Here is a 26,315-nt window from a genome sequence, read left to right as displayed (position 1 = left end):
GGTGGACCACTGCAACAGATCTGACAGCTCAGAGGCACAACTCAATCCAGGACTCTCAGGGAATGGGACATGCAGAGCTTCCAGGCTCTCAGCAGTGTCACAGACAGCCTAAAAGCCTTGTAACAGATTTTGTGTACCCTCTGTAAGGTATCATCCCTAAGGATTCACAGCACTTCTACTGCATGTACCAGGCTCTCCACACACATCATCAGAAGCATGATATTCATCAGGGTAGCATGCATTCTGCACAAAAACTTTCAATTTCAACCCCAAACTGGAAACATGATTTTCAAAATACTAGCAAACTGTTGTGGAATAGAAACCTAGTTACACTACTCTGCACAATACAATAAAGAAGTTAGAAGTAAAATAAATTCCAAATAAGAAGAGGCCTCAGATGGTAAACTATTACTTGAAGCTCACCTGATATGAAAGAATCCCAATGTCTTGCCAAGTACAATCATGCAAACACCAATAAACTGATTTGAACAACAACAAAACTACTCTGCAGTTCGAAATACATCCTAGACCTAACATCATGTTAATCCGAAATCCAAAAATACAGCAGTGGAAGTGAATTCTCTGGGGATTTTTTGTGCCAAACCCATAAAACCAAAGTCCATAAAAAGTCACACAATATACAGTATCAACAGTCAAATTTCCTCTTAACTTATAGTTTATACTGTCTTATTTATATCATATGCCCAGCTGTTTTAAGATTGAACAAACTCACCTTTAAGAAGTCTAAAAAGGCAGGTTTTGTGGCACATGTTTTCTTGAGAATCCCTACTGCTGTACTGAAGTTGTTTACATATTCGCTGTATGCATCCAATACCATAGATTTAGAAAACTGAAAAGATAAAAGGGGAAACCTGAACTATAAATACAAAAGATCCCTGAAAGCATAACTATCTAGACCTCTGACCGTTAAGGACTCGCCTTGCTCAGAGCTAAGGGCTTTGCCTGGCCTAGTGCTGTATCTACAGAAATACTGGTGATGCCCAAAATAATCTTTCTGTAGGAGACAGGTTGAAAACCTAAAGATGTAACAGCTGTGAATTACAAAATGTAAATTTACAGAAATAGCTTCACCTTGGCTATGACACTAGGGCAGAGTCTGAGGACTATGCGCAATCAAAGGGCATCCACTGAGATTCAAAGCAGCTGCTGGGATCCCCTGATCATCTCACTGCTGCCTATCTTCCAGATTTGGTGAACCAGTGAAGTGCCAAGGCCTTCATGCCCCATCTTCAGCTGGTAAGTGTTTACCAAGAGAGCAGACAGATTGTGTGGTCTGCAAACAGCCATGTGAAAGGTAAGATTCCTGCCCATTTCCTTCTTAGTAACTTTATTCCTCTCTTCTGAAGAGCCGGCCTCATTAACACCACCTAACTTGCTTCAGTCAAAACAAGACAGGTTTGTTTTAAACAGCAAATCTTTAGTAGCCATTCCATTTTGACTGAAGTGGGGTCAAAACACTCAGAGACACAGATCCCAGCTCTCATACAGCAGGCAGAAAAAGGTGGTAATTTCCAGCAGCTGGGTGGCAACAAAACAAAGCCCTCAAACCAGCAGGTAGGCAGCCTTTTCTGTCCACACACTCGCAGTGGTAGCAATGTCTTTCTATCAACCAAAGCCACTTCTTATTTTCTCTAATTTAACAGTCCTTTACTGGATGGACTTCTATTAAGGGTGGGATAGTGTTTTACAAAGAAACTTTACCTGTACCCCAGGCTCAGTTAAAACCCAGGAATTCAGGCCAATACCTACTGTGGTTTTTTCTACCCCCAACAAACATACTATGCATGACTACCTACTTTTTAAGAGATGCTGAGCCTCAATCTCACCTTAATCTAGGTGGGTTTGTGAATCTCTATGTTCTCGGAAAAAGAAACTGTTTATTTAAACGTCTGAAAGCTTGATCAAAGCCTGAAAATTTTGCCCACAATCTTTTCACATTTGCCAACCAAGCAGAAGACATGTGTTGGTGTCAGTTTTCTTACCAGGATGGTACATACATACTCTGACAGTTGCCACAGGCATTGGAGAATATGCGAATAAAGTGGCCAAGTTAGACAGAAAGATACGGAGATGAAATAACAAGGCTAAAATAAAAACAGATTATCTGTTCAGATGCATTTGCTTACTGAAGCAACAAAGACATCACCAATCATTTCAACAGAGTCCCACTCAGATACACGACTCGCCAGCGCAATCTGAAACATTGAATGGCACTGAAGAATTTCCTTAATTCGATAAAAGACCATTTTGAGTTTTCTTTCACTCAACAATTTTGGTTCCATATCTGAAAGGGGCTTCTCATATTGCTGTGGGGGAAAAAAAAAAATACATAAATAGATTTAAACAAACAAACCAAAAAGAGAGTCTTCTATAAGCAGAAAAAAACAACTTATGTAACAGTATACACACACAAACTCTCTAAACATTTGGCATGAAGCATCTGTAGCAAAATCTATGTGAGCCATACTACAGATTGTTTAAGGATTTGATTATTTTTCAAATTTACAAATTATAAAATGCAAAAGATATTAGGTTAGATTAAGGTACCTCCAGGATTCTTTTGAGAGCATCCACGTAATTCTTCTCACTGTCAACTACAGAGCCCAAAATATACCTTCTCACAACCTGTTGAAGAAACAAAGTTTTGTCTGAAGCTCTAATCAGGTGACGTTCATCATAGCTGGGAACGCTGATGACAGAATTCTCACATTAACAAAACACAAGAAACACAAAGAAATTTCAATATTAGAACTGCAATAAAATAATACTGTACCTTTTCAAAAGTAATTAAATTTACTATTACTCTGGAATTATTTATTTATTTTAAAGAACACAACAGTTACTTTATCTATACCTGTAATCTTTGCTGACTGTTGCAATTCCAAGCGTTACTTTTGAAACTTGTCTTTTAATTTTAGATGTATAAATTTAGGCATTAATATAAATAATAACAGGTATAAGATGATGTTGGCTACTTTGGTGAATTGCTGCAACAAAATAGGTAACCAGTTTTCAAAATCAGTCTTCAAGACTAATTTTCTTTTTTTAATATGTTTTATAAATTTATTAGGAGTAACCTGAAGAACAAACAAGCAAACATTAATTGCCTTTTTAAGGTAAGGCCATATAAACTGTACCACTAAGAAAGTATCTAAGTAAGTCAGCATTCTTTTTTGGGCATTACCATGCGTAAGTGAAAACCCATCTGATCTATATTCATACACACTGACAGAGTTATAAGAGCTTCAGGAAATGCTACCATATTTCATGTTTACAAACTACAGGCTATTTATCACACCTCCTTCTCCACCTCCTGCTTCTGTAATTCAGCCAAAACGCATTTTGTATGCACGCGCAGGTGACACGACAGGAAGGACTGGGGAACCAATCTGGTTTAAAATTAAAACTTCTTACTGCTATTGATTAGATTTCTTGCAGGTTTTAAGCATTTGTTTTCACCCAAATCCATTTCCTAATCCAGCTCAACGCAGGGCTTTCAAAAGCGGGACTCTCAGGGAGAAGACAGCACAAGGGCAGGAACAAACCACTTCTCACGACTACAGGGGAAGGCAAAACTGCTTCTTTTGCTATTTTAAGCTAGCCTAAATGACCATGAACCTCACATCTCAGAGTTGCTTCTCTCTGCTCCTGATCCCCACAGCCTCCTGCCTCCTCTGCCACGGCTGCCTTTAATTGTCCACACTTGTATTTTGCATTATTAAGTTAAATGCCGGTTATGCGAGGATTTTCTTTCATGGACTGGCTTTTCAAAGGAAGACTTCAAAATTATTTGAGGCCTTGCCTAAAGATACATACAGTAAAATTAGTTGTGTCTAATTTTTGTTTAGAATGGATTTAGCAGTGTCTTATTTGGTATGCATCAGCTGCTCTGGTAAAGGATACTAACTCTATGTTTAGTCACAGTTCATTCTTCTGAAAGGAATAAACATCTGTAGAAAATGTTATTTTCAGGCTCTATTATACACAAATAGATACTTAGTAGTGCCTACAGGTTACTGCAACAGATACACACAACTTACAAGAAGCCTGCATGCAAGTCTTACAATTAAATTCACATTTTTGCTAGTAACAGTTGCATACAAACAACCTATCGTAAGAATTCAGGTGCCAGTATCAAAACGAAGCAAAAGCTGTCAGGACTGAGACCCAACCCAGGACATAGTACTTAAACAGGCACCAAGTTTTAAACAAAAGCTATCGTGCCACCTGCTGTTTAAAACAAGCACATCCACAAAGTCGGATCCTTCGTGGCACGGCCTGCTGCACCCTTCCAATTTGGCATCGCCTCCAGACGTGCCCTGCAGCCGGTATCCGGACCGTTAATACAGGCATTAAACACCACGGGCCCCACACGGCTCCTGAGGGACACCGCTAACGCTGGCCACCCGCCCGACGTTGTACCATGCACTACAACCTTCTTCTGAGCACGGTGTCCTCCTCGCCTCTTTTCCACCCACCTTCTGGCCCACCCATACAAACTATATCTCACCTATATGGCTACACGGGTACTTCAGCAGAAAGCCTTGCTAAAGCAGAGGTAGATGACGGCCTCTGCTCTCCTCTGTCCACAAGCCAGACATCTCAAAGGGACTTAAGCTGGTCAGGCACAAATGGATGCTGGTCTATCTACGCTGACTGTTCCCCATCACCCTCCTGTCCTTCCCAACCCAGAAACAGCTCCCAGGAGCATTTGCTCCATCACCTTCGCAGGGACCGAGGTGAGGCCAGCCTGGATCCTCCTTCTTGCTCTTCTTGAGGATGAGGGTGTGACATTTACTTTTTTCCAGTCTTCTGATCACTGTGATCTTAGACAACAGAGAAAGGCCTTACCCTCAGCACCCTCAAATCCGTCCCACCTGGTCCCACGGACACCTGTATGTCCAGCTGGCCTCGGTACCCCAAACTGCAGGTAATGCTTCACCCCAGCAGGACCTGCCTCTGGGCTCAGGGGCTTCGGAGGCCTGAGGACAAACCTCACCAGTAAAAGCTGAGGGAAAGGTGGCACTGTGTACCTCCATCTTTTCAGGGCCCTTTGTCACTGGGTCCCTGCCCCATCAAGCAGCAGACCCTTATTTTTCTTAGCCTTCCTTTTGCTGCCAATGTACATACAAGAAACCTTCAATTGTTGCCCTTCACACCTCACTAGCTCCAGCTGAGCTCTGGCTTTCCTGACTCCATTCCTGCCCACTTGGGCAGTTCCTCCTGGGTGGATAAGCAACATACCTCATGACCTACACAACAATTTCTAGTTAGCTCCAAACTAAGAGCACTCTTCCAAAAAAGGGTACATTTATTTTTAATTACGTACAATAAAAGCCAGTGAAACTCTCAAACCCCTATTTGGAAAGAGGGAAAAGACAGCATTCAGACTGATGCTGAGATCTTACATTATAATGAAACCTTACAGTAACGTACCACAGTTCGGTAGTTGCACTGTTACAAGATTAGCGCTTCACTGTGCTAAATGCTTTAGAAAAATAAACCTCACCAAGCAAACCAAAAAAACTTATACCATTCTCCTCAACTGCCCCTTAATTTGTTTTTTTCCCTCATTTTCTGAAGGTACTGACCAACTCCTGACTTGACACCGCAAGAAGATAAAAACTCTCATATAGTTATTACTCGTCGTAACAATACAGCAACATGAACCCACAGGATTTATTTTCAGCCAAAATTTCTAACTGATGCCGAATTCAGTCTTTTTTGAAGTGGTTTCCACAGAGACTACAGAGTTTGAGGTAGAGAACAGCAAAATATACTCTTCTGTAGACTTGACTTTACTGGGGAAAAGTTTTTTTTAATCAGGAGGAACCTTAAGATTCAGATAGCATACAGGATATTCTCTACATTTAAAATAGAAATCCTGGAGCAATATCTTCTGACTTGGTAAAAATGTTTAAACTCTTTTCTGTTTCACTCAAAACCACCACATTTAGTTTAAGTGTCCAGGTAGTGAAACCATATAATTATTATAGATAATTTTATAATGCAAAACAGCATTTTGCATCTCTGGCTGAATTCAGGACAGATGCAACTATATGCACACATACCAATTTTCAGAAAACTACTTATTCAGTTCTCAATTTGATGTCCACTTAATTTATATTAAATGCCGATATATTTGAAGAGCAAGGCACCTGGGAGCCATTGATGTACAGCAAAAGGGGAGGAAAAAGAGGCAGATCTTACTTCCAAAAGCCTACTACCTGCTGCTGTGATAATCCTTCAGGCATGGGAGTCATAATTGCTTCTGCATGCATACAGTCCACATCAATAAATAAATTTAGCTCTTCTTCTTCCAGACATGATGATCTATGATCTACAGATAATTGAATAACCAAAATGTCAACTTTTACAACATGTAGATTGAAAGAAAAAAAAAAAAAAAGCAAAAGATACTATCATCCAAGCACAGTAATTACACAGCAGTCTTATTTTCCCTTACCAAACAGAAGAAATTTCCCAGCACTTCTGTACACCTGTGAAATCACATAAATACCACCACCAATAGGCACTCTATTACAGAACATCTTTCAAAGGTACCTCAAAATCCTAAAATCCACACAGCAGGAGACAGCCTATGCATTTTTTGCTTGACCTCTACTCCCTCTTCACAGCCAGAAGAACAGGGCTGTCTGGAGTGCAGGACATGACAACTAGGGTTAAAACACTGCAGCTTCAGGGCCAGTAGTTTTGAAATAAATGACCTCTGGGAAGAAATTAAGCACACCCATAATATGATTCAGCTTAAAAAAGTTCCATACACCCTTCCATAACTGAACTAAAATAAATAGCCAAACGTACCAAAATGTTGGCTTTCATCAGAAATGAGAGTGAGGGATTCTGCATTGCTCCCTACATACCAATTTTATGCAAAAAAGCACCACCAAAGTGCAGTGATAGGTGGCAGTACGAAGCCAGCCAAACAAGCAGACACGAGCAAAGGAGAGAAAGAACAGTATGAGAAACTGTGTCTTAGAATAAAAAGGGAAGGGAAGCAGATCTGTGGGCTGGGAGGAATTCATGAGTTTATCTGACAAATTTGTCACTAGCTCCCTGATTTGGTAAGTGGCTAAGGGATTAAACTGTCCACAGATATCCTGTGTCTGCTACCTAACCTCTAGAAACGCAAGGATGAATGCCAGGTCCACTATAACACTGCCCTGCTGAAGCAGATCACCTTTCTCCTGTGAAACAGCAGGAAGTTGAGGATACATTTTTGATCACTAAAGTGTGTGCAAATAACTGTCTATTTTCTCTCTGTGAATTAGGTAAGCTCAGAAGCAGTTAAGAGGCTGTGACAGGTATGTAAGATGTGTCCTGGTCCTTACAGATAAGGATGCAGATTTATGTTAGCTTGCTCACTAAAAATGTCTTGTTCAGTGTTGTGGTTTTAGCTTCCTAAAACTGTAGTTTTATAAGCTCTGAAGTAACAATCATTCAATTAGTTGGGCAGAAACTTGAACAGAAAGACATACTACCTCTCAGACTTATCCTGAAGAAGAAATGAGTTTGTATTCGGTTACTACCCCCTGCCTCTCGCAAAAATTAACTGTGGACTGCTGGTGCTGAGGCTCATGACAGAGGGCTGACATTTGCTCTTAACTAGAGAAAGAACCCAAATACTTTTAGCTCTTTGATTTTAGACCACTTTGTTTTCCCAATCCAAACTCAGCTTTCATCAAAAATCACCCAACTGTGATAAAGCAGAACAATCTCTTCCCTTGCTTCTACTCTTAAGCATGGAAAGTGTTTGTTATCCCTTGGCCATGACAAACGTTTTAAATAGTCAACTATCACTCCACTGAAAACCATGTCCTAACAGCAGACTTTCCTGACATGCAGGAATTACTCGATAGAGGGAACTGGACAAACTTAGTACCTCAACGTAATTTCCATACTCCCACATACCAGCACCTGGATAGCACCTATGACGCTGTTTGGTGGGATTTTTTGTTGTTATTGCTTTTAAGTGGACCGTTCTCTGTGGTCCTCAGGTCACTCAGGTTCTTGCCCCAAACCTAAAACTACCCAAGATGCATTGACCATACCGTCATTTGAACTGAATATTATACCATAATTTATTGATATAAAGCTGATTTCATGCATCCAGTACTCAGCTCCCAGTCCAAAAACCTGCTAGGCCTTTCACTTCCTTTCTCAGAAATTACTAGAGTTACAAACACAGTATAATTGGCACATACCTTGAGAAATAAAAGATTTTGTTCTAATGAAAGAACGACCCTTTTTCACAGCTGCTTTTGTCTTTTCAAGCCCATCTTTGGTACCTTCTCTAGCAGCTCTCATAAGCTTTTGCATCTGTAAGATAAAAAAACCACAGTCTGCGTGTTCAGTGAGTAACAGAAACATGTTTGAGCATACCATGCAGAACACTTTTGATGAAAATATCTTTAAAAAGAACACTGTCAAGTAGTTTAGGCTATAAATATAGCCCAAAGTCAAAGGAATATATAGTAAGTACACAGATCCATCAAAGCTCAGATCTGAGCACCTGTACTTTTTCTTAAAAGAATCAAACCCTGAGAAAGGGACTTACTTCATGGCAATATTGTATGCAAGCCTAAAATACCAGAAATGCTTAAGAACCCTTCTGCATCAAACGTCTGAACTCAAAATAGTCTCAAATGCTCTTTACATAATATAATAAATAAACACTATGAAGAGGTCATTAACGGCCAGGGTTCTTGTCCATCTTCCAATGTCCCACTAACTCTGCCAAAGTATTTCTGACCTAAAGATAATCCCCTAGACTCAGCTCTGTATTAACTATAATCTTAAACAAACACTATTTTGCAGAATATGTTACAACTAATAATTTCATTAATTGAAGAAGTTGATTTAATTAAGAATCGCATAATTTTATAGTACACATACTACGGCAAAAAGAAATTTCATTAAAAAAAGTAAAAATGGAGTGTTGTTTTGCTAGGAAATGCTTATTAAAAAAACCGCTTTGTACTTTTGCTTTCCCAAAATGCCACCACGGCAAAAAAATCCCCACTACTGTCAGAGCTGTGCTGACATCATCGGCGACACCAGAACACAAACAAAGCTGTCTTGCTGTAATCAGGCAATTTCTTGGTTTGAGACGAAGCTTTTAGCAAAACCCCAGCCTTTTCATACTGGCTCCATTCAGAATGGAGAGCAGGGAGATTCTGACTCCCGCAATTTGATCCCACGTTCCTGGAGCGCCAGGGCCAGGCTAGCCCTGCGGAGCTCACCCGCGTCTCAGAGAGGTGCCGGGGCTGTACGCCTGGCTCGCACGCTGGGATAAGGGCACCAGTCAGCAGGGAAGGACAATGCCCTCTCTCACCTTCTGAAACTGTTACCATTAAAAATAAGCATGAGAAAAGGTCCTCGACAAAGTACTTTTAAGACAAACTGCATAGTAACAATCCAGCACATTTAGAATTCATTTCATACAAATTGTTGTACACTTTTTCAAGTAATTATTGAAAGAAAAAGACAACATTGTCTGGGTTGGAAAAGCAATAATTTAAACATAGCTAGTTACAAAAATCAACTACACTACCTTCAGCTCATGTTTTTGCTTTAGTTGCTGAATCTCTACTGCTCCCACAGTGTTTGCCATCAAATCTTTCATCTTTTTTTCATAATGCTCCTTTAAACGCGTTAGGTCATGAGAAAGCTACAGTGTATAAAAAGACACAATCTTTTCAAAAAGCCTGTAGTGCAAACTTCATGCTAAAGTACTCGCGTTTATCATGCATGTTGCCCCGTCTGCCTACTGATACACAGACAACTGAGGGAAAATTATCATTTAGGGAAGCTCCAACCTGACGAATGGACCATCACTCCTGTGCATCGCTGAACTTTCTGAAACTCAGCCAGGCGCCTTTCTGCTACGCTGGCAACTGTGTAAAGAGAGGGGCAAAGTCACTTAGGCTAAGCTAACTGTGTATTAACTATATTGTGCACATCTCTTATAAACCGTATGGAAACAACGCATCAGCTTTAACCACCAGCATAATTCGTTGGAGCACAAACCCTAGCGAGTATGTTTCTGACTATCCTTCAACACAGTGAATCAGAACAATTCTCAAAGGCTGAAGAACCTGTGGAGGTTGCTGGCACCTGAGAAGATGGAGATCGACAGTACCAATGAGTCAGGTAAGGAGACACTAACAGGGGAGGGTGCACAGAGTCTTGTAATTTCCACATGCATCTATCAGCCTCATCATATGACCATGGGTATAACCATCTCGTACATGAATGTATCCATTTCCAAGGTAAGGAGAAGATTGCAGACAAATGCTCTGCAATACTAATTAACATTTGTTAAAACATTTTGAGAATGCCAGATAAAAGAGGCGAAAATGTAACCAGAAAAAAAAAAGAAAATATTTGATGCACCCTATAATAGAAGTTCAATGGAAAAACCCTCAGCTTGATGTCAACAGAATTATTTGGCAGGAGATGAAAGCATCAGGGAAGAGAAGGCCTACTGAGTTGAAAACAAAGGGACAGGTCTAGCATGTAGCTCCACAAGGCTGGGTCAGGATGCGATTACCTCCAGCATGATGATTCTGGCATTACAGCAGTATAATTAAGAACAGCATCTGGTTCACAGACTAGGAATATCCAATAGCACAAAAACCTTCCCGTCTTAAATAAATAAATAAAATAATAATCAAGAGTCATAATGAAAAAGTGACTTTGGGGGAAGTCATACTAGCATTTAAAATTAAAAATCCCACCTCCAACCTTCCCATACTTTGCAATGGACACTAAAGATAATAAGCAAGGCAAGTCCCTCACAGGCTCTGGAAGGCTATAGAAGGAGATGTGCTGCGAAAATGCTGTTACACCCATCGCAAGACCTGAGGAGAAGTGAGAGTTAGCGCAAGGAATGGATACAGAAAAAAGGTATAAAGTGGAGTGATTTCTGCCTGTGTTGAAGTGCTGGTGCAGGGAGGGTTGGGGTTTTTTTGTTTTGGTTGGTCGGTTGGGGTTTTGGGGTTTTTTGTTTGTTTGTTTTAATTTCAGGAATCCTAAAGTTTCTGTCTTTCCTCATGCTCTGCCAAACCCCTTTTCTAGTTTCCTGACTTCTCCACCTCCCAGTAACCCATCCAGGTACAGCAGCCTCTCTGACTTCTCCATCCACCAACTAATGTGTCCCTAGACTCCTAATCCCCATCCTCACACAGCAATTCTCAAAACCTTTCGTCACAGGCCTGGAAAAGCCAGCTGCAGGGCAGTACCCCCAAGCATGCCTTTCTCCTCCCACCACTCTTGCTCAGACACTCTGTGCCTGATCCTGGCACCATCACTCTCAACCCACTGCCAACAGTTTCCTGTGACAGATCGAAGTATACTTGTTAAGTGTTTAAAAAACAGCTTTAAACCTTGCTTTGTGCACATGTGTAAACAGACACCTATGACTATGGCCAAAGCTGAAGCTACAGATAACAGGAAAAGATTAAAAAAGAACAAACCAGCAGCCATATTAAGATCTACACACTGACATGCAAAGGCATTTCCTAGTCTCTTCCAAAGGTATTTAAAAAACAAACAAACAAAAAAAAAAACCCCAAAACCAAACCCCATTTTCTTCAGTCTAGTTAAAAAACTCCCCAGAACGAAACAGCTGCAATAGCTTAAACTTGTTCTAGTCAGGATAAAGCCACAACAAAACCAGAGGACGAGCATTCAGCTTACAAAGTGCTGATTTGGGTGGGCTCAAGTCTTGCAGTTAATTGCTCACTCCCTGATTTCCAAAGGACGGGCAGCAAGGATGGAGGTGAGGGGAGAGCTGATAATGTGTTCTGGGAGAAAGCACAGACAGTGAGGCTTTTATTCTCATCAAGATAAGAAACCTGCAAAATGAAAATAAGGGTCTCATGGAAGAACACCCTGGCCGCTACCTTTACATCCTCCAGCCGCAGGGTGCCGGAGCAGCTAACGGTACGCAGTAGCGAAGTGGCTCTTGGGGGTCTATCCCTAGCCAGCACACACTGGGGGGCCCTGAGGATTCTGCAGTGACTTCAGGCACTGAACCCAGCCCTGCCTGTCCCCACTGTGCCCCGCACCCCCGTCCTCCAAGCGCTCAGAGCAGGGAATCGGCAGCGGGAAGCTGCCCGCGTCCCAGGCAAGCCTTCCCTCTCACAGAAAGGGCACAAGGGCAGAAGGAGAGGAGCTGAAGCAGCGAGAGCACGGGAGCCCAGGGCTCCTCCCGACGTGCAGACAGATGCAGTGAGGGCAGGCACCCACGCCATCGGTGTGTTCCTGCCTCCCGCGGCACGGATGCAGCCAAAGATACTAGACCAGAGACGTGACACAGCTGGATCATTTTCATCATGCCACCTCTCGTCCCTCCTTAATAAATGGTACAGACTTCTCTTTGATGACAAAAATCTCTTATTTTGGGTTTTTTGTAAGCTCAGTCACCTTCAAACCACCAAAGTGGTACAGATCTAAGATAGAAAGGTAGGGAACACTGGTGAACAGTTTTGTGCCTTTTGAGTACCTAAAAGATCCCAAAACTTCAAGTCTTGTCAGGCTTACCCCCATTTGCTCTTCACATTATTTTCCACGCTCATTTACCACTTACACTAATCCGGCAGCTGCAAAAGAAGAAAAGGTGAAGAACTGCCCACAAGCAAAAATAATCTTTTTAAATTTCGCTTTTATCCAATTTGAGTTTTTTCCTTTTTTAAGGAGCTTCTGTTTAATATTTTCATCTTTTCTTTTCCCTGTTACATTTTGTTGCCGACTGCCTCACTCCCACACTGATTCAGGTCTCCTTTAAAAAGATGCTGTTGGCATTTGAAACTGGATTGAGGAGAAGGGAAATACAGGTGAGAAAGGCAAGTGTTGGAAATCAGGATAACCTCAATAACTGAGCAGCACTGCAGGATACATACATGTCTCTTGTGGTTGCCTCGCAAAAAGGAGCTGGGAATTCCATTTTTACACTCAGAATCACTCTGTTCTTCATAGCTTTCAAACTCACTTGAACTCCACCCATATTCCAGCGAGCTGTTTCCACCATCATCACCATTTTCAACATCATCATAAATCATCTCCTCTGCAAGAATTAAACCAAAATAAAAAAACCTACACTGAAATTTCTGTTTGTTTAAACACCAAAAAAAATTGTTCAGGATGTACTATAAAGAACTATACAGACTTTTGTATGCACATTTTAAAATGTGAATTAAATCCAATATTCAAACAGTCAAAGTGGGTTGTCTTTGTTGAAACAGAGTACTAAAAGATAACAGTGTTACAGGTACCCACCATGATCCTTTTAACAACATGCCCTACTCAAACTACACTGTTATGTCCAAATCCCACAACATGTTTTAGAAGAAATTCAAAGGAAGTTCGAACTGTAGCTATGAACACACGTCTGCACTGAGAAGAAGCGTGCTTCCATTTGCAAGCTTGCCATTTGGCCCTAGGAACATTTTCATCATCAGCTCAAATGACAAATGCTAAAACGTTGCAAGAATCAAATGAAAATGTCACTACTTCAAGCAGAACAGATCAGACTAAAGTAGCAATAAACATATTACACTATGGTATTTTATGACTTGTCATTCTTGCAACTCCACCAGGAGTCTCCCATATCTGCAGGTTACCTTGCCCATAATCCAGTCTAAGAGCTTGAAGTATTAACCTTTTCAAGATATAGAAAGCTATATTGCAAAGGCTGACCAAAGTATCACCTGTTAAAGACACAGGTCTTTTCGTTGGCACAGATGTCAAGTACGACAAACTGACTTAAAACAAAATGGAAAATTTTTAGTGCCGATTACTTATCAGGAAACAGCCATGCACTCTACATGCAGCATCATTTGTCATCAGAAGTAGAGAAGTGTGGACACTTCTGTCGGGGATCTCTATTGTCAGAAGTTATAATGCAGCATTTAAAACTGTCTCATATTAAATTCAGTAAACAAAAGCTGTGCTTTCATTTTAAGATTGAAGTTTTATTTAAATCGAGAAAAAATATGTACTCGAAAGAAAAGCTGACATTTTACACATGGGTTTAAACCCTGGATTCCGTGATTTAAAAACTAAATTTTGACCAATAATACTATTTTAATATTAAAATTAATTAAATTATTTACAATTAACACAGAGGAATCTCCTCTAATTTAGAAGAATCAAATTTTAGGAATTTTTCTTTTTTTAAACCTCCGTGCATATCAAGACTGTGCTTAAAATATACTTACTGAAGAAGACATTTTAGTGGTAATCTAGCTCAATGAATAATTTAAGAGAATCATCATAGTCAGTCAAAGTAAGTCAAGACTTATATAAGTCAAACTTTTGCAGTGCCAGTGTTAGGGCAGGATTTACCCAGTGATTTGGCAGACATATCTTGCTAATGTAGACTGAGCTCTGACTGTGACTTTTTTGGAATAGTTGTGTCTCCCTGACAAAATATACAAATAATAAACATTAAGATCATGAATGTACAAAGATGAAATTTCCCTCACTACCTATTTTCTCAGAATCTTTCCATGTCTTTGGGGACAAAGAGAAAGCCAAAATTTTAATTAATGTCTCCTAGGTTAAGCTGAAAATTCTGACCAAGATGCTCAGCAGAGTTTGCTCCGCATCCCATATCCCTCCCCAGCTCAGCCTCCTGGCCTTGGTGTTTGTGTTTCCTGACTGAGCAGTGACAGCGCAAAGATGTCCCTGCCCAGAGCAGCACAGTCCACTGAGGGACCTTCCAGTAATAAAAGCATTCAAGTCATGAATGTAACATAATACTTTCAAATAATAAATGAAACACATTTCAGTAATAATTTGTGAAACACTTTGCCTGAAAACTACTAACAACAAGAAATTAAAATGTTACAGCTTTAAAGGTAAATGTGGTATTCACACAAGAAACCTTAAGTGTTTTCTTGAATCATTAACAGCTTCAGTATCAAACACCTACACCCTCTGAGAGCCATGACAAGTAGATGCTGAGTTCCTAATAAGCTGATCCTCTCAAACACAAAATCAGTTAGTAGCAACCAATCTTTAAGCACAGTCTTCACTATAACCAAAAACTGCAAAACAAATCTGAGTGAGCACTCACTGAAATAAGCTTCTTGAGCCCTAGCTCCACCACTCCCAGTAAAGGTAAAATCTTGGCTCCAGCAACTACTTTTAAGATCTGTTCTGCCCCTTCCAAACATGGTCACACCATCAGGAGCTGGACCACTCCAAAGCTGAAATAAAACTTTTCTGTAGAGTCACAGTCAGGATGGTAAACAGCTGCTCTGAATCTCCTATTCCATCTGTCAAATATTTTTAAGTTGAAGGGGGACTTTCAAGAAAAGATCAAGTCTCTGCATAACCACGACAACGATGATTTATCATACATTATTTAACTATTTAAACCACTCTTTTCCTACCTACCTTGCCTTGTTTAGGTCACTATAGCTACAACACCCAACACTGTAAATCTCTAATATACAGAATATTCAGACATTTGGGACAGTTTCTATGGAATAAAGCAGAATTCAGCTTTTGAGAAGAGCAGTGCAGGAGACCTGCTGAGATAAAGTCTTTCAAAAGTTAGTTTAATTCTGAACTTTGTAAGACCTAGCAGTTATTGACACAGTGTTAATCCCATTTACATATATTTTAGGTACTTAGTGAACATATCTATTCACTATACATGCACATAATTCCATATTACACTGCTTTCAATGTGGACTGTATTACAAAGACCTCAAACCTGGTTCAGAGTCTGAATTTTCTCTTGGAACATCATCGTAAATTACTTCATCTGGGTCTAAAAGCAGAACAGAAAAAAAATGAGAACCCTCTAATATTTGAATGGGACCAACAAACAGTGTTTAAGAGACATCTGGACAATGCCCTTAGCATGGTTTAGCTTTTGGTCAGCCCTGAAGTGGTCAGGCAGTTGGACTAGATGATCATTGTAGGTCCCTTCCAACTGAAATATTCTATTCTAAAGAATTTTTGTTATATTGGCACATATAAATACAATGAAGATATGACTCATTCTCCACTAGCATTTTGCTAGTACATCTAATCATCATTCAAATAATGCAATAATGCACAAAACCAGTATAAGGTATTTGTGAAATTTCACAGTTTTATCTGCATTGTTTATGATGACCTTTGGTAGCCTGAAAACAGAAATCCACTTCAATAGCCAACATTTCTCTCTCCTTTTTACAGCACTATGGTATGCTCTGTGCTTGTCAAGCGCTGCTCATTGCCTTATTAAATGGCTGTAGAGCAGCTGTAATAGACATTTTTAAAAAAGAACGAAAACTAAATAATGTAATGATCATTGTAGTACATTAAGAGGCAGAACGAGGATGCAAATTCTTCAGTCCCTCCAAGTGACATGTAAGATGAACCTCCAGCCCACTGGGAACATCTGAGAACAGGCAGGATAACCTGTCCTCAAACCACATGGTCTGTTCTGGTTTAAAATGCAGCTGCCAGCCAAGGCACACACCAAGAAAAAGTGGTAATTTCTTCCCTTCCAACTTCTCCAAGAACTTATTTGCCAATTACTGCATGAGAAGAACAATTTCGTATACAGCCACAGAGCAGACACTGAACTGGAGCAAATTTCTACCGCACACATGCTGATGGAGCCAAATTATTTCCTTAAGGCATTAACAAATTATTCCACAGACTCCAAAAAGCACTCCATAGAAAAGTGAATGTTAACTTTATTCTAAAATATGCAATTGTATTACACTGCTGAATGTTTTAACTGGTATAACTTGGTTCTGGAACATATCTGAAAAAATACAATAAAAATGAACATGGACATTCCTGTAAAATACATACGTGCATACAGATACACACATACTGTTGAACACAACTTAAAACTGACCTTCTATAGTTGTACTTCAGTGCTCACTGATACTTACTTTCCATCCATGCTGTATTTGCAGGATCTGCAACCCACTTGGCCAGAGCATCATCCTCTCTCTTGGCCTGGTTATCTTCACTTGAAAAAAAGGCCATAAAATAAAAGCATTAAAAGCTACACCACATGTTTTTAAACAATCGTGAAGACAAGACAACAAATAACTTGCTGCCTTCCACTTCCCACTCCGAGGCTGCTGATTAGTCAAAAACGCTGCCTCAGTATGTAATTAGGAGATTAGTAATCTATTCTATTTAACAGTGTGACAATTTTAGTCAAGAAACTGAAAACACTTCCCTTCCAATCTCAAGAAATATTTTTCTTTTGAGTTGTTCTACCAGAACACAGAAAACTCTCTCTTAGAAAGCAGTGAAGTGAGAGCTGCTCTTTCACTGTAAATAAGACTAAAGATGTTCTGGGCTACATCAGAAGTCATCAGGCTTGACGAGGCTGTTATCCTCCTCTGGTTGGTACTGCTGAGGCTGAACCTGCAGCAGCACATCCAGTTTTGGCTTCCCAGCACTGCCTTTCTACAGAGTTGTGGAGAAATTGAAGCTACCTCTAGAGGGATGCGAAGAAATTGAAGTCGGGGACTAAAGCACATGGCCTACAAGGAAAGAGGTGGCAGACATGGAGCTTATTTAGTCTGGTGAAAAGGATGCTATGGGGTGATCCAACAGCAACTACAACTATCTGAAAGAGAGATACAGAGGTGATGGACTTGGTTTTGTTTTTTTTTGTTTGGGTTTCTTTTGGGGTTTGGGGGGCTGTTTTTTTTTCAGTGTCAGATGATACACAAGGGGGAATGGTCAAAAAACTGCACACTGGAAGATTTGGTTTGGACATTAGGGGAAAAAAAAATTCAAAGGGTAGTACAGCAGGGAAGACTGCTCAGGAAAGCTGCAGCATCTCCATCCCTGGAGGTTTTCAAAGTTCAGCCATCAAGGCCATGGCTGATCCAATGGCATGTTGGCAGTGGTCCTGCTGAAAGCAGCAGGCTAGACTACATGATCTCCAGCAGCCTGCTGCAGGTGACATTGTTATGACTATAAAAATTAAACCTAGTTCCTTCAAAAATGTCATGCATGGTTATACACACAAGACCTCAACCAGTGCTGATTTTGGTGCACAACCAGAGTTACTGAGTTAAGAAAATGAAAATAAACAAACATGGAAGCATCACACAAGAAAAATAAAATATTTATCAAATATAAGATTTCTTAGGAATTAAGGTTTTACAGATCATTAAAACATGCTGAACTGGCAATCACCTATTTTGAGGCTCCTCTGAGTTTACAGAATTATGACATTCGTCAGTTGCTGACTGCATACCTGCTAATTAGAGGGGAAAAAAAAAATCACCAAAATGCTTGGAAAAAACGTCAGTATGATTCAAATGTACGTTTTAGCATAAGAAACTGATTTTACTAGTTCATTGCTAATGAATAATCTACTTCTATACAATATTTTTATTCTTAAACACGTCCCAAAAAATGTAGTTTCTTCACACTATCCATTTTTGCAAATGAAAGAATTCAGAGACACAGCAATCTGGTATAAGAGCTGTTAAGAGGAAATTACAATGTCTGATGCATTTAATTCTAATCTCTCAAACATATATTCCTCTACAGGTAATAACCACCACACAAACATTTGCCTTTACTTGCCAACATTCCTAATGGTGGTAGACAGCAAAGGCTGCAAAAAAAAAAAAAGTATCACAGTACATGGAATTACAATAGAATTGCTGTATAGCTAAAGAATAGTATATTCAAAATACAAGAAAGAAAAAAAAAAAGGCAGGACATGCAGAGCTTTCTGTTCCTCCTGCTCTCTTGACATTAAGCTGTCAGCTTTGCCAATTCTGGTTACAAAATGGGGGACTGTTCCTGTTTCTGTAATAATCCATAGTTATTTCCCTTTCAAGTTTCCTCTTCTGTCTTAAAATTGTACTAAAGGACAAACAGAATTCATCAAATCATCAAGGAAAAAAATCCCACAGCAACTCTAAATCCACAAGGATTGGAAAATAAACAAACAAACAAACAGAAGTACATATAGAAAAGGTAAAAGGGACAGGAACTCTGCCAGGACCTAGGTAAAACATGATAAGCTATGAGAAGAAACCATTTGGCTTGAACACTGAACTATGGCTCTGGAAATTATTTCATGACATTAAAAGGGAATTAGCATTAATCATTATTAATGGCAAGATAAGACAGGAGTCCTCCCTTGTACTATAGGTACATACTTGATACTTAGGTACATACTTGAGATACTTAGGCATCGCAATCCTAGTATGGCAAACAGAGTCTGATAGGAACTTTTTTTTTTTTTTTTTTAAATAAACTGACATTTTTCTTCCAAGTTTGACAAGAAATTTTAGTTCATACCGCAGGATAGAGTTCTTTTTCTATTTTGACACAAAATCTCCCACACACGTCCAGGCTGAGTGCTACACAAGCATTTACAAAACAGCACAGCTACCTGAAATTAAACAAGGATTCCCCTTCAAATAAAGTAAGGTGCGTAAATACAGTACCTTCTTCATCTACAGAAACACTGCGTATTATGACAGGACTGGAGTATGCTGGCAGTATCAAAGGTAAATTAGATGGCACAGCATAGCCACAGGGCACAGGAACAGAATATCCACCGGACAAGTTTGGACTTGCACATTCGTCTTGAGGACTTGGTTCTGGTGATGGGGATGGATCCTTGTCTTGGATTGGTGAAATATTTATGACTGAGTAGGGATTTACTTTGGCTGGAGTGCCTTCCGCAGCAGGTTCTGATGTTCGTAGCTTCTCACTGTTTTCTAAATTATCATCCTCTTTAGTCGAAAAATTAAACAAAAAAATAAAGTTTTATTTTTCATACTTCTTCAAGCTGCCTAATACCACTTTTTGCTTGTACACAAAACACTGACATGATCCTTACTATACAAGTTGCTTACAATCTATGACTCATAAAATTCCCACACAGTAGTGCTTATCCTCCCTATTTCACAGATGAGGAATGCAACAGTGGCAAAACAAGCTTGGTTACAAGGATGCCTATGGAAAAAACAATAACTGGATTCTAAATCCTGAATAGGAGGATTTCTGACAAGTAGCCAGGGTCCTCTTTTGCTTATCATAAGCACATGGCTCAAAACAGCCTTAAACCTTGAAGGTTAAAATCTGGATTCTAGATTAATTTGGATCTTATAAACACAAATACAAGAAACATTTTAGGAATAGCCATGAGGAGAGAAAAAGTTCACTGGAGGGACACTCCTCAAAGAGCAGTCCTGAAAATGCCCTGTTAAGAAAAGGGGAAAGAAAACTTTCCAAGTTTTCCTCTTTGAAAAGAAATTATTCTGTTACACAAAGCTTGTAGTATCTCTTGAGACAAGCTGATGTATAGCAGAACCAAAGGCCCCTCCAAAGCGAGCTGCAGAAATGCATCCCAAGCAATCAAAAGTTTTTGAGCACCAAGTACAACTTCAGAAAAGGGTAAGCAAGGAACAAACTTTCACAGAAAGATGGTGTTTAAGTTCCAGGCTGTCAAACTGCATTATTACTTGAAGAGTTATCTATCCTTAATTGCCATGAGCACAATGACTCCACTTACAAAAGGAAATTGGTTCAAAGTCAGCAAAGTCAGCTGTTGTCGATTTGAGCAGAATACAGCTATTTCCAGACTACACCTCAGCACTGGGAACATCTGCATGTGTTGTAACAAATGTTTTAATGTTTAATAAAATAAGATTTCTGTTTATGAACAAAATGCATACATTCAGATGCCATTTATTGTTATGCACATCATCTTGAGATCAGCAACCAGCAAGCTTAGCTGTGAAAGCAGCTTATCTCAAGCCACCCACATGCCATTAGAGCTGCAAGGGCATAAAATTTTCCTGTAGCATGGCACTGCAACTGAAACCAATCCATTGGTTTGGATGTCACACTTAGATGGGAAACCTCACAGGAATTACACGTGATGGTCATTTGCCTTGTCAAATCTACCATGAGTGTAACTAGCAGGAATATTCAAAACACTTGTATGGCATTTCCATGGAAACCTCTTTTTACAAGTATTTTTACTGCATTGCTAAGAAAAGGGATCCTATAATCAGTCTTGACTATTTAGCCTAGTGGAGGCACAGCTCGACAGGCTGACTTACCTGTGGCATTAGCCTCTTGGTGCTCTACGTTATTTCCAGGACCAGGAGGAGGTGGGAGAAGGGCTTGCCTGTCTGCTTCTGGTATCTCATCTCCACTGTCAAAGTCAAACTGTTCTCCCTCATCCTCCTCTTCATTGTTCATACCTGTGGCTTTTGGTTCATGCTCTAGAACTGTGCAGAAAGACACGCTTTTGGTGGTTTGCTCTTAATAATAATTTCACAGGACCAGCAAGTGTTCCACATTACAAATGAAGCTTATACAAAGAACCCTTAGATTTTTAGGTTACTGGAATAGAACAAAAGCTCCTTGACATGTCGATAACCTCGTGCAGTTTTCAATAAATCCTTTAATGTAAACAATGAAATTACCTGGAAAGCAATTAAGAAGTGATAATGCAAACACCCTCACTTTTGTCATAATGAACCAAAACCAAAATATTTTAGGAAAACACTTAAGTAGCCGATTCTTTAAACAAGATAAATTCACAGATGTATTTGTACAGGGACTTTATAACTCCAAGTAATTTTTCCTTTCTAACTCAAACTTCTAAGTCTATTCTTTCTTAACAGTGTCAAAATGCCAGTGACAGTAACTTTCTTCACACGCACTGTGAGAGACCAGCAGATTGGTCTTCCTACTCTAATCTGAGATAGTTTTAAACCAATGACCTCATGCAACACGCTGTTAGCCCTAGTACCGCACACAAGGTGCGCTCTGGTGGAGCTGGAGGGGGCTGACTTCTCAGTTCTTACCGAAGAAGTAATGGCTGAAATAATTACACCCCAATAGGGACAGGAAGTGGGAGCGTGGGGTTTTTTTCTGTCTTTGCTCGTGAAGACCCTGCAGCACAGATTTGGCACTGTACACGGCGCTGGGGAGGGGGAGCAGGAAGAAGTGCCAGGCAGTTTCCCTCCGTGCTATTGTTCTTACCCACAGGAGCCTGGAGAACCCACGAAGGTTCAAACCCCCTCACTGCCCTACCGACCGCTGTTTTTGCCATGCATTCACATGACAAGCAGCTGCCTACAGCATCCAAAGCTTCTGTCAGATGCTGCACAGAGGAGGCATAGCCAGAGCAGCTGCAAGGGGGGATGCCCAAACCCGCCAGCCTCCTCCCTGCTTCCAGAAGCCATCACTGCAGCTCCCCCAAACAAAAGGGCTTCGTCCCTCCCTCCCTAGGCCTGCCTTAGCTGCTCTCCCACCTTCTGGAGGAGAAACTCTTACCAGAGGTCCCCTTGAGGCAGAAATGTCATCTGTAGAAATTTTTTTTGGTCCAGCTGACCTTCCTCTCAAGCTCTTCCTCAAACCCATGACCGATACCTAACTTTTACACAGGTGTTCAGCAACGTATTTTAAATGTTACAAAAAAACTCGTAACTATAGCATAAAAATATATACTAAAATAGATAAATATGTAAATACACCAATATGTTATGAAACAATACGTGAAGTTGATAGGGTTCCCCTGCCCCCTCTTCAGGTAACAGTATGAAAAAGTCTTGCAAGGACAATTGGATCTCCTGAGTCATGATGATATTATCAGCTTTTCTACCATCCAGGATGCGTTTTGTATGTTTATGATAAAACCCACACAAACCACAGCTCTAGACCGCTTTGATTGTCATAGTAATCAGCATTCCTGCCAAGGCTTCTGTTTCTTCAGGCAGGCTGAGCCAGCATATTTTATCACAGCCACAAATAACAAGATCTTTCATGCAGCCTCTCAGCAGGAGAAAAAGTGAACTAATTGCAAAAATAGTAAGGAACAAAAAAGGGGTTATCCTGCATTTATTGTCATGGTTTATGGCTGAGGCAGCAGGACATTTAATTTAATTTTGATGCTTTTTAAAAAGCCTTCTGTATGAAGTCAGCCTTTGGATTAAGGCTTTTAATTTTTGCTTTTGTCCATAAGCAATATTAATTTTTTTTTCCTGAAAGATACAAAAAATCCTGTAGAGCTCTTCCAAGTGATTCAAGACAATCACAGCATTCTTCCCGCTTCAGCATCCATCTGACTAGGCTGTACTACTTGCTGCTTAACACTAATGGGGAAAAGAAGAGAAAGGGGGTGGGGGTGGTGTTTTATTTCTGGATTTTTTGGTTTCTTTATGGTTTCAGTATGTCTGCATACTTCAAATTTGGAAAACACAAACCTCTGAAATACTAAATAGAGTGGGTTTTGTGATTACCAGTGTGTGAAACGTTGGTTAGTCACGCAGGCTAGGCTGATAAGTAGACAGCAGTCACAAGCAGGGTAACAGCCACATACCCACAACTTCTCATGTACATGCACTGCTACCTGCCACTCCTCTCGCTGTACTATATAAGTGAACCACAGCAGCAACCACTTCAAATACATAAAGTAGCTCTGTCTGCACTTGGTATGGCGGGAGGAGGGGGAAGATGAGGTTACTGGAATGAGTTGATCCTTTCTGCAGGATTAGGCCACTCGGGCAACCGGGGCGTTGCTGGAGCAAGGCTCAGCTGAGAGCCATGAACCCATCTGCTCACTGGAAGTGAATTCTAGACAGTGGCAAAAGAAAAAGCATGTATGCTTACAAAACGCCCGAGCCACGCACGGAAACGTCACGGGAACAGCAGGCTCCTCTGAGCCTTTGTGGCTGCTAAGTTAGGGAGCTTCTGGATCCAAATACTTCCTTGGGGCATATAAAGGTAAGTTAGGTATCAGATGCCTGATAACTCCCTACTCTAGCACTTTTGCACTGATGCAATTCCCCAGGCACTCAGGTCCCACGCAGTGCCATTTGTCAGAGGCAGACAAGACCTGCCACTGGCAAAAAAAGGTAATTTGAGACACTAAAAGCAAAAGGAATGACTCAGGACCCAGGAGCAAAACCTGGTCAACTGATGCACTCTTCCCCGTCAACATGCCTCCCCACTCCCCCTGAAAAAGCAACCAACTCGTATTTTATGATTGTGGGAAGAAATCTTAACATAGGAATTGATTTTCTCAACTTCGGTAAAAAAAAAATTGAAGGTGCCACCCAATTTTTTTCTGTAATGGCTGTTAATGGCTGCCCTGTTTTGTTTATTCAGAAACATTTACTTTGCATCATAAATAAAGAAGGCACAGAACCCTGTAATTGGGCACTACAGCCTGGAAAGATTCCCTAAATCACATCACTGATGGGACGGTGGGTTACAATTACAAAACAGACAAAAAAAAAAGAGAGAAATTCCTTTCTCAGATTACACGTCCTTTAGAAAGGGCAGACTGGAGACAAATATCCTCACTTCAGAAAGCAAGTCTTAAAACTGTATTTCAGCTTTGCATCACTTCTGCATTTGCTTAATTCTGCAGGTATAAAGATAAACTTTAACCCTTTAAATGTACTGATCCCTTCAGGCTCATACTTAATAAAAATAATTCTCCTTTAAGCTTTTAATCTCAAGGGCATACTATTTCATTTGACAGAAAAAGTATTTTAATAACAAAAATAAGGGGGGGGTGCTTTTTGCTTCAACTGAAGAGCTGCTCAGCACTGCAGATAAATACAGATTATGTCATACAATGAAACATCTTGAATAACTACAGTTTTGAAAATATGTTCTTTTTCTACAGCTGTGTTATGTCAAAACAACACACACACACACAAAAGCACTTGTGAAGTGCTACAATAAATTAGGAAGACACACAGCATAGGTCCACTTGGGCTGAATTTGGCTACAAAAACCCATCCCAGATCTTGCAAAATTTCATGCTTGTGAAGAAAGCCCCAGTTCCTCCAACCCTTTAACTGTAAATCAAAAGGATCAAACCAAAAAATGCGTTTCCAGGCAACTGTGCTTGCAGAAAAAAAACTGTGGGGCTAAGGAGGGGATTTCCAAAGGCACCCCCCCCCCAACAATCACATAGAGGACAACTACTTTTTTTTTTTTTTTTTTTAACATAATTTTAAAATGCATTACTTTTTTTGCCAAAGTAATAATCACAGACTGCTTAGGATTACAGAGTCTGCCTGGAATTACGTCGAATAATTAAATTAGTTACTGAAAAACCAATTTGCCCTTTCACCACTACTCACATCCTTAACTTTACGCATGTCAACCAGAGCAATGAGAATACAATAATTGATTAAACTTTCTCATCTTATGCCAATACAGTTCTGCAGCATTTGCTTTGCAAATGCTTCAGGGAAATTCTTGCATTTCTAAAAATTTCTATTTAGAGTTTTAAAGCATGGAAAAAAAAAAAATCTGATATAACAGAAAAATTGCCTTCAAGTTAAATTAAGTGTGAAAGTGCGAATTTAGGATTAGAAAAAGGAATATATACTCTCATAATTGTTAGCACAACACATGGATTTATGACTTTTTTCTGTGGTATGTTATTCAGTAAAATGACTTTTTCTTAAGCTCACTTCAAAAACAAGCTAACTTAGGCTGTGTTTACAGAGACCTGCTGGGGCATAAGCAAATTTAAACAATTTTTGGTTGCACTGCCAATTGCAAAGCATTCTTGGCACTATCTGCTGCTTTCCCATTCGTTTTCCTTAATTTATTTATAGTTTACTGTAATAGAGCTAAAGAGTTAAAAAAGTGACATTAAAGCTGAGATTAAGCTTGTAAAGCTTCATTAAAAGTTTTCTTCAACAGTTTATTTTAGAGATACAGAAGTAAGACAAAATAGCTCTGTACTTACTATCAAGTGCACTTCCAACACAGTGCAGACACACAGGGGAAAAAAAAGGCACCCCAAAACTCTGTCCTCCCTTGCAATCATGTAAATCAGATATGATGTTGAAGAAGTCAACTGAGTTTTATCATGGTTTTCCACGGAATAAGGAAGAAAGAAACAGAATCCCAAGCAGGAACAGTTCAGCAGTCTGGAGCATGGTAACAACAAACCTGGAAGCCCTGGACATAAATAGGCACGCTGCCATCAAGAAATATGAATATTTTATGTTATGTTTTAAGGTTTGAAAAATATCTTTAGAAATCAAAGTACAGGTTCTGTATAATTAGGAACATCACCCTTGCAATCAGTCATAGTCTTTTTTTTTTTTTTTTAAATTAAAGTTAGCAGGGAACTACGGAACAAAAAGAAGAAATGCATCTATTATATTTGAAAGAATCCATGACAAAGAATTTTCTAGAGACTGAAGGAAACGATAAATATGCATGTTCTTAGAAGGGAAAACTATTTTTTTTCCTCCCTCTAACAGTCACCTTTCTTC

General features: G+C 39.9%; 1 protein-coding gene across 6 annotated transcripts in view; it reads right to left on the bottom strand.

Annotated features, from left to right (window-relative positions):
• ARHGEF10 (Rho guanine nucleotide exchange factor 10) overlaps positions 1–26,315 on the bottom strand; it is a 120,197-nt gene that overhangs the window by 67,661 nt on the left and 26,221 nt on the right. For 4 of the 6 annotated variants that reach the window (XM_052809171.1, XM_052809174.1, XM_052809172.1 and 1 more), the window contains 12 exons: positions 21,117–21,287; positions 19,491–19,781; positions 18,220–18,283; positions 16,950–17,029; positions 15,770–15,826; positions 12,948–13,111; positions 9,596–9,712; positions 8,247–8,361; positions 6,249–6,361; positions 2,569–2,646; positions 2,148–2,327; positions 734–850 (listed from right to left, as the gene is read on the bottom strand). In XM_052809171.1, coding sequence (XP_052665131.1) covers positions 734–850; positions 2,148–2,327; positions 2,569–2,646; positions 6,249–6,361; positions 8,247–8,361; positions 9,596–9,712; positions 12,948–13,111; positions 15,770–15,826; positions 16,950–17,029; positions 18,220–18,283; positions 19,491–19,781; positions 21,117–21,287 — 1,547 coding nt within the window. The remainder of the gene's footprint in view (positions 1–733; positions 851–2,147; positions 2,328–2,568; positions 2,647–6,248; positions 6,362–8,246; positions 8,362–9,595; positions 9,713–12,947; positions 13,112–15,769; positions 15,827–16,949; positions 17,030–18,219; positions 18,284–19,490; positions 19,782–21,116; positions 21,288–26,315) is intronic. The other 2 variants (XM_052809173.1, XM_052809176.1) reach the window with 2 other exon arrangements.

Source organism: Harpia harpyja, chromosome 15 (genome assembly GCF_026419915.1).
Source record: "Harpia harpyja isolate bHarHar1 chromosome 15, bHarHar1 primary haplotype, whole genome shotgun sequence".
NCBI classification, from domain to species: domain Eukaryota; kingdom Metazoa; phylum Chordata; class Aves; order Accipitriformes; family Accipitridae; genus Harpia; species Harpia harpyja.
This window is presented reverse-complemented; position numbering and strand designations above follow the sequence as displayed.